This window comes from Octopus bimaculoides, chromosome 4 (genome assembly GCF_001194135.2).
Source record: "Octopus bimaculoides isolate UCB-OBI-ISO-001 chromosome 4, ASM119413v2, whole genome shotgun sequence".
In the NCBI taxonomy this organism is placed as follows: domain Eukaryota; kingdom Metazoa; phylum Mollusca; class Cephalopoda; order Octopoda; family Octopodidae; genus Octopus; species Octopus bimaculoides.
Genome location: NC_068984.1, coordinates 56408718 through 56417533, shown reverse-complemented (window position 1 = coordinate 56417533; position 8816 = coordinate 56408718). Strand labels below are relative to the sequence as shown.

At 37.1% G+C, this 8816-nt stretch overlaps 2 protein-coding genes and 1 long non-coding RNA gene across 5 annotated transcripts in view; 1 reads left to right on the top strand and 2 right to left on the bottom strand.

The window, feature by feature from the left end:
- Positions 1 to 448, bottom strand: part of LOC106874712 (activin receptor type-1) — a 74683-nt gene extending 74235 nt beyond the window's left edge. For 2 of the 3 annotated variants that reach the window (XM_052967083.1, XM_052967082.1), the window contains exon 1: positions 300 to 447. The gene's annotated coding sequence lies outside the window, so the exon portion shown is untranslated. Of the gene's footprint in view, positions 1 to 299 lie in introns of all 3 variants that reach the window. The other variant, XM_052967084.1, reaches the window with a different exon arrangement.
- A 55-nt stretch (positions 449 to 503) lies between these two features.
- LOC128247588 (uncharacterized) lies at positions 504 to 5976 on the top strand. Its single transcript, XR_008263924.1, has 2 exons — positions 504 to 1099; positions 5381 to 5976. It is a non-coding gene; the product is annotated as an uncharacterized LOC128247588 (long non-coding RNA).
- The window catches only part of LOC106882064 (intraflagellar transport protein 57 homolog), a 20892-nt gene continuing 17210 nt past the window's right edge, over positions 5135 to 8816 (bottom strand). Inside the window, exons 10-11 of the mRNA XM_014932626.2 lie at positions 5880 to 5946; positions 5135 to 5484 (exon numbers count right to left, since the gene is read on the bottom strand). Of these exons, the coding sequence (XP_014788112.1) occupies positions 5321 to 5484; positions 5880 to 5946 (231 nt within the window). The 3' untranslated portion in view covers positions 5135 to 5320. The remainder of the gene's footprint in view (positions 5485 to 5879; positions 5947 to 8816) is intronic.

Sequence of the window (8816 nt, the reverse complement as noted above, 5' to 3'; positions counted from 1 at the left end):
TATATAAAGAGAGAGAAAGGGGGGTATGCACACAAACATGTATATGACGGTAAAGAAAGACAAACTAATATAAATAATATTCACGTATTTATCTCAGTCTATTGACTCGATCTCGTCACATTACGTGTGCTTAAAGCCAGACGGATAAAAGCAAATTTTCGATCCAATAGGATTTCAACAAGGTAGGAATCTGATACAGTATAGCATTGCAGTCCGGTCAACATCACGTCTCCGACATTTGCAAATAATACGAAGAAAATAAAGAGATATTGATGATTAATAAAGTACTATTTTCTTACCATCAACTAGTTTTCGATTTCTTCTGTTATATGAATCCCACAATGAACTGAAGACTAAACATTAATGAGTAAAGAGTCAAGGAATGTCTCCATAATCCTGATTAAGATCATTATTTTTGTTCTCTTTATTTCTTTTATGCGCTGAAGAGTTTTACTCAGGAGAAGATAATTCTCAAATATTTATGTTTTTGTTTACATTATCATTCTTCCGGCTGTGGTTGGTGCGCTTCGTATCACATGTGGACGTGTGGAGGCGCAATGGCCCAGTGGTTAGGGCAGCGGACTTGCGGTGATAGGATCGCGGTTTCGATTCCCAGACCGGGCGTTGTGCGTGTTTATTGAGCGAAAACACCTAAAGCTCCACGAGGCTCCGGAAGGGGATGGTAGTGAACTCTGCTGTACTCTTTCACCACAACTTTCTCTCACTCTTACTTCCTGTTTCTGTTGTGCCTGTAATACAAAGGGCCAGTCTTGTCATACTGTGTCACGCTGAATATCCCCGAGAACTACGTTAAGGGTACACGTGTCTGTGGAGTGCTCAGCCACTTGCACGTTAATTTCACGAGCAGGCTGTTCCGTTAATCGGATCAACTGGAGCACTGGACGTCGTAAGTGACGGAGTGCCAACAACAACAAACATGTGGACGTGGTTTATACAAAACAACATATACACACGAGACAACTTCGGAACTACTACGTTGTTCGAATTGTTAGAAATAGCAGCTAAATATTTCTCAACACGGACTATTATCAATATACCGAAAAATGAAGTCCTAGAGAAAAAAAAAAGTTGAGTTAAGGTTAGTATGCCTATGATCATAGGTCTGTTTGATAAGGGTTGATTTAAGAATTAACAATAAAATACGCACGTACTCATATAGTGCTTCTATTTATCCATCCATACTTAAAGGCAATTCCGATAATGCTTCATTAGTTTGCTGTTGTTTCTGCTATAAGATGCAGCGAACTCATAGTTGTGTGCTTGAGTAATACCTTATAGCTTCATCAGAGCCTCGAATCAATCAGAAGTGCAGTTTTTCTGCATAAATGTTATTCGGCGGACGTCTGGAATAGGTTACCTACATAAATTGGAATTTCTCCATTTTGACTGGGATTTTTCAGACTTTTTTTTTTCACAGTGTCCTTGGAAATAATCTGGAGCATCTTTTTAACAAAAATAAATAAATTTCGAAAAATGGTCTCCTTTACCCATCCCCCAACCCCCCGATCTCTCCAAACTGATTTTGGGCGATTTAGTGGGCATTATACATGATTATTTGGTGGGGCACTACGCACTTAAAAAACCATAGGAGAAACCTTTTTGGTAGGAAAAGAAAAAAGTAAATATTTTCTGACGAAAAGGTGTGATTAAAGGGAGATTTGGTTATTGTTTCTAGCATTCCCATGATCACCTTCTTTGTTTCTTTCTCACTCTGACAAGTATTGATGTTTTTCAATATTTTCTCCCCATTTATAGCAATGTTTTTCAAAATTTATGATTTATTATCAACTCTAAACCTTACTGGTCATGAGATATGCTAGAAACAATAGCCAGATCTTCCTTAAATCACACACCTTTTTGTCTGAAAATATTTACTTTCTTGTTTTGCTGATAATGCATCTCCTATAGTTTTTAAATTCATAGTGTCCGAAGAAATCATTGTGTGTAGTTCCCACAAAATCAACCAAAATTTGTCCAGAGAGAGAAAGATGGGGATGGGGTGTAAAGAAAATTTGAAAAGTTTTTTTTAAAAAAAAGATGCTTCAGATCATTTCCAAGGGCATCATGAAAAAAATAATCTGAAAAATCCCCGTCAAAATTGAGAAATTCTAACTTAAGAGGGCGACCTATTCCAGACATCTGCCTATAATTCTTTGGGGCTAATGCAGTTTCACACCTCTCCTTGAAAAATGCCACCACCACTCCCCCTCCCATTGGATGGATTCGGATGTAACTTTCAGAAATGTTTGGCCTCATGACTGGCACAAACTGATTAGCTTTTGGGATTGATCCAGTACTGGACAAGGATTCTGGATTATTTTTCCGATTGTTTTGCTTAATTTTTGAGAGTGGTTGGGTTCATTTTTAGTATTTTCATTTGTGAGAGCAGTTGAGTTTATTTCAGATATTCTCATTTTAAAAATCATCTCTGGCTAATCGTTGAGAGGACGTTGGTGTTGCCTTGGTGGAGGTTTGTGCTCTCTGAGTGCTCTTGTTATCATTATTTTTATTATTAAGATGGTGAGCTGACAAAATCTTTAGCATGCCAGGAAAAATGCTGCTAAGCATGTTCTGAGTTCAAATTTCGCCGAGCATGACTTTGCTTTTCATCCTTTCGAGGTCGATAAAATAAGTAGCAGTTGAACACTGGAATTGATATCAGTGATTTGCCCCTCCCGCAAAATTGCTGGCTTTGTACCAAAATTTGAAATCATTATTATCAATATTATTATTGTATTCTATTTCTTTTGATTTTACTTGTTCTTGTTAATTCTATGAGAGCAGACAGCAACCTGTTGTCAAAGGTCTCACAGGATCTCTTTCCATGATACTTAATACCCAAGTACCAATCTCAAAATCCTTGCTGTCCCCAGTAGAGCAGCTTTTTGAGCATATCCTACCCACATGTCAATTCCAATTTCTCAGACTTGGTTGTTAGTGCTCCCAGTGCCCCTACAACTACTGGGACAACAGATACCCTCTTTATTGCCCACATTGTTACAATATTGTCTTTTAGTAACTCGAGAACAAGCGTAGGCTTGTTTACATCCATTGTAACATAGCGGTTTGACAAAATGAAAAGCAATAGAATAAATACCAGACTTTAAAAAAATAAGTACTAGAGTTAATAAGGTGGTGCTCCAGCAAGGTCACAGGTCAATGATTGAAACAAGATAAAAGATTTCATCAGGAGAAAATAGCAGAGCTGATGATCCTTTTTTCAGGATGGGAGGAAGGAAGAAGACATCCTCAAACCAGAAACCTGGTCTGGTCTGAGTACTTACAATAGATTAAACTCTGTTAAAGGCATCCAAGGATGAGGTGGTGGTGTTGGACTGAACGGTGAATTAAGCCTACAACCCAGGTAGGCTATGACAGGATTTGAATTCAGACTGCAGAGAGCCAGAACAAATATTACAAGACATCTCATCTTATGTTCTCACAATTCTGATACCCTTGATAGGGTCTTCGTTGATCAATCTCAGAAGTTGACCTCAGAACACAAAGAACTGGAATATGTAAAGCAAAACATTTGTCCCCAGGCACAGGCATGACTGTATGGTAAGAACCTTGTAGTTGCTTCTCAACCACATGGTTCCAGGTTAAGTCCCTCTGTGTGGCACCTTGGGCTAGTGCCTTCTACTATAGTCTCAGGCTGACCAATACCTTGTAAGTGGATTTGGTAGATGGAAACTGGAGGAAGCTTATGTGTGTGTGTATGTGTATATATATATATATATATATATGTGTGTGTGTGTGTGTATGTGTCTGTGTTTGTCCCCCACCACTGCCTGACAACCGGTGTTGGTGCATTTATGTCCCCATTTGGCAAAAGAAACCGCAAGAATAAGTATCAGGCATTTAAGAAAAATAAGTACTTCCTCAGCTAAAATTCTTCAAGGCAGTGCCCCAGCATGGTTGCAGTCTAATGAGTAAAACAAGTGAAAAGTAAAAGATAATATCATTGGGTTATTACCATCCTATGCTGTATGTGTACTTATTAAAGCAATAAAGAGTCATCAGAATGAAAATTGTCCATGGATCATTGTAAAAAAAAAAAGCACTGATGTTGAATAATAGTTTCTTAATTCAAACCATTCACAGCTATTATATGTTAAAGTTATCTTGGATGTAAAAAAAATAATAATCATGCGATGTTGTAGAGATCAGTTGTCCAGCTGAACATGTCATTCGATATCAATGAGAAAGAGAACACTTCAGAAAATGTCAACTGGTCACAGATTCTCAACCTGTCAAGTTGACAGTGTGTGAATATGTGCAGCAGAGAAATATGCTTCTGCAGATATAGCTATGCCAAGGTCAACAATGAGCTGCAAAGTTCTAATTATTTCCGTTTGAGTCAAGTTTGAACATTTTGTTGGGAACCATTTTACTGAAATGAAGGGCAAGAAGTTTGTGGTAATGAGTGACATGCTGTGGTCGTTTGCTTGTATATGGCGCCTAGGTCATGGAGTGCACAAATATTGTCTGTTTTGACCTCTAGCATGACTTTAATGTCACCTGAATAATTGCTGATTGTGGCCAGTTGTATATTTTTGCCTATGCTTCGCAACATTATGAGGAACAAAACAAGATCCCAGAAAGCTCCTCTACTTACTACCATATTTGTAGATAAGGACCTTCATCAATTATCAACATTTGACTTGTCTTTCAGGAAATCGGACAACCACATATCTAACCTTGCTGTTCAGCCAATATTTTCCAACTTCAGCCAATATTTTCAACTGCGGCAAAACAAAGTACACACAGTTAATCCTTGATCCAAATAATAGACACAGCAGAATTTGGTTGTATTGTTGAAGAAGCTGTATCATGGTTTCTTCCAGAGACAAAGAGATGTTGAGTGTTTTTCAACAACTTTTATTGATCTATAGAGTTTATTACTCTTCCACCTGTGTGAAGTAAGGACAAAACTTCAGTTTTAATTTTCACAGTCAAACTACTATTTCACTGTGGAGGATGCTGTAAGAGCAATCATACTACCATGATGACTGAAAGAAATTATTCAATTGGCCGATTTAAAAAGTTCACAGAAATCAAAACAGCATGGTTTTAGAGAGCAAGATATAGGACAGAATAATTTGGCAAAACATAGTTGTATATATATTTATTTCATAATATACATATATATATATTTATATACAAAGAATGTATTCTTTTTCTATTATTATCAACACACAGACACTCACACATTTATACATAATGCACATGCATGCTTACATGAATTATAATTGAAAATTATTTAATGAAAAAGTAGATATGAAAACTTATGCATAATTTAATATTCCTGCATTTCTATAGTGTGTGCTTGTTTATTTTGAATATTCTTGTCTTTCAGTTTGGCTTGTAAAAGAATGTGTTCTACAACTCCACTGCGAACATCCATCTGGGAACATTCCTTCTTCAGCTGTTGCAGTGTCTGCTTAATTTTAACAAGTGGTGCTTTAAAACAAAAAGAAACATTGAGCATGAGAGAAACTAAATTAAAAGAGAAAGCTAAAAATAAAAACAAAGATGGAAAACTAAAAATCAAAGAGAGAATTTGTTGTGTAGCTCCACCAAATCACTGCTGATTGAAGTAGAGCTCTGATTAAAGGCATACCTACTTTTTTCAGGTTTAGTGTATCCTAGACTACATCATCCAATGTGTAAGGACACATTGGATGATGTGTAAGGACACATTCAAGAAAACAGAGTGTACCATGAAGAAGGCTTATCAGCTATTTTTTGCAAGTAGAATGATCACATAGAAGTTATCTATGCTGGCATTTCAATGCACCCAACTTTAGATATGTTAATATTAACTTAACTATAATCATTTTTCTGATTTTACTAACCTCCATCAGTCATAGTGTTTCCTCTTTCTTCCATTTCAGATTTCACTTTGTCAAGTTCTTCTGTAATCTAAATAAATAAATGACACTGAGTTCATTACTTGGACATTATACATTAAGCATTGAGCATATCAAATATTCACTACTGACCACATGTCTATAGCATTGATTTATCTTAATAACACAGAAGATAGCTAATCTTTATAGAAGAGAACAATGAGCATAGCTGAAATAGGTGAATCTTTAGCTCACTCCATTCCAGAAAAGCAAAACACAAAATAAACCTTTGTTATTAGCGACAGAAACACTATTAGCTCAAAACAGCATTCAGTATATCATACTTAATGCAGATATATAGTAGAAAACCTGGGAACTGTGGCATCCATCTCAAGAAGACATCTCATCTAGATGTGTAGTGTTAAAAAATACAGAAATATATCTGTAGTAGATGACAAGTGTCTAGTAATTCCATCACTGCTACCTCAGTGATGATAATAATCATCATTTAATCTCTTTTACTCTTTTACTTGTTTCAGTCATTTGACTGCGGCCATGCTGGAGCACCGCCTTTAGTCGAATCAAATCAACCCCAGGACTTATTCTTTGTAAGCCTAGTACTTATTCTATCGGGTCACTTTTTGCCGAACCGCTAAGTTACGGGGACATGATCACACCAGCATCGGTTGTCAAGCGATACTGGGTGGGCGGGACAAACACAGACACACAAACACATACATATATATACATATATACGACGGACTTCTTCCAGTTTCCATCTACCAAATCCACTCACAAGGCTTTGGTCGGCCCGAGGCTATAGTAGAAGACACTTGCCCAAGGTGCCACGCAGTGGGACTGAACCCGGAACCATGTGGTTGGTAAGCAAGCTACTTACCACACAGCCATGTTCATTTTCCATGCTGAGTTGAATGGTTTGACAGAAACAGGCAAGTCAGAAGACTATATCAAGCTTGGTTGTCGGTTTTGACATGATTTCTATGACTGGATGCCCATCCTAATGCCAACCAATTTACAGAGTGTACTGGGTGCTTTTCAAGTGGCACCAGCAGCAGCAGCAGCAGTGAAGTCACCAGGTAACTTGCAAGACAAGACCCCTTCAAGCGAGGTAGGAGTAGTATTGAGGGACAGAAAGTTGTCTTGCATTAGAAGAGAGACATGGCTTCTTCAGATGGTGGAGATGTGATAGAGAGTGGGCAAGGGCTGAACACCCAAGTTATAGAGTGGTGTATATAGCAGAATGAACAGAGATTGTGAGGGTGGGTAGGTGAGTGAGTTCACAAGATTTAGAAAGGAGATGGGAGCTAGAGGTGAAGAGGAAAGCATTTAACAGGGGTATATTGTGTGCAGGTAGGTAGTTGGACATGTGAGGGAGAATGGAGGGGAGGAGAGAAACGGTGGTGGTGAGCATGTGTGGGTTGTGGGGGGGGGGAGGTATCATGACATGGATTTTACTTTTCTGAGTGAGTCTTCTCAAGCACAGCATATTGCCAGCTGTCTAGGTCCTTTGTCATCTTCTCTGTGAGGCTCAACATTTGAAGATCATTTCTCATCAATAATCTTTCTACTGTAGGTACAAAGCTTGAAATTTTGGAAGAGTGGGTAAACTAATCACATTGACCTCAGTATTTACCTGGTTCTTAATTTATTGACCCCCGAAAGGATGAAAGGTGAAGTCAGCCTTGGCGGAATTTAAACTCAGAACATAGCGACAGGCGAAATACTATTAAGCATTTTGCCTGGTATGCTCACAATTTTGCCAGCTTACTGCCTTAATTTCTCATCAATAATAATAATAATAATAATAATAATAATAATAATAACAATAATGGTTTCAAATTTTGGCACAAAGCCAGCAATTCCAGAGGAGGGGAGAAGTCAATTACATTGACACCAGTGCTCAACTGGTACTTATTTTATTGACCTTTAAAGGATGAAAGGCAAAGTTGACCTCAGCAAAATTTGAACTCAGAATGAACAGATGGATAGAATGCCACTAAGCATTTTCCCCAGTGTGTTAAAGACTCTGTCAGCTTGCCACCTTGATAATAATAGTATTAATAGCACTCAGAGAGCGCAAACCTCCACCAAGGCAATACCAACGTCCTCTCAATGATTAGCCAGAGATGATTTTTAAAATGGGAATATCTGAAATAAACTCAACTGCTTTCACAAATGAGAATATTAAAAATGAACCCGACTGCTCTCAAAAATTAAGTAAAAAAACAGAAAAATAATTCAGAATCCTTGTCTGGTACCTGATCGATCCCAATGGTAGTCATGGAATGTGAAGGTGGCTGTAGAAAATTTAGCAACAGCAATAAATAATTTATCCTTATCTAATACAAGCCAAAGTTAACAAATTCACCATTCAAAATAGTTTCAAAGGCAGAGGTAATAATAAGTTCTACTCAGGAATTTTTAAATGAATAGCATGAGACCTTTTAGTTTTCTCTTCTCTTAAAATCCGGCCTTCCTTTAGTATTCCTCTTGTTTTAAATTGATGTATAGATGTATGTATATATGTAAGTATACTGTAAAGTGTTAATATATATGTATAATATATAATATATATATATATTAAAAAAATATGTTAGTGTTATTTAATTTCTGTATGGTTTTGCTACTGTTTGTTTATGCAGTTTGATTTCTTTATCCATCAGCTTCTACTAAGATAGAGACGCGAGTAAAATTGATAACAGAGAAGCAAAAATAAAACTTTGGAAACAGCTTAAAGGGAGATAGTTGAGAAAGACTTGAAAGTCAATGTAAGATTGTAATCATGTAAAGTAAATATAACAAATAATCCTGAATACTTGTCCAGTACTGGATCAATCCAAAAATCTAATCAGTTTGTGCTAGTCATGAGGCCAAACATCCCTGAAAGTTTCATCTGAATCCATCCAGTGGTTCTTGAGATAT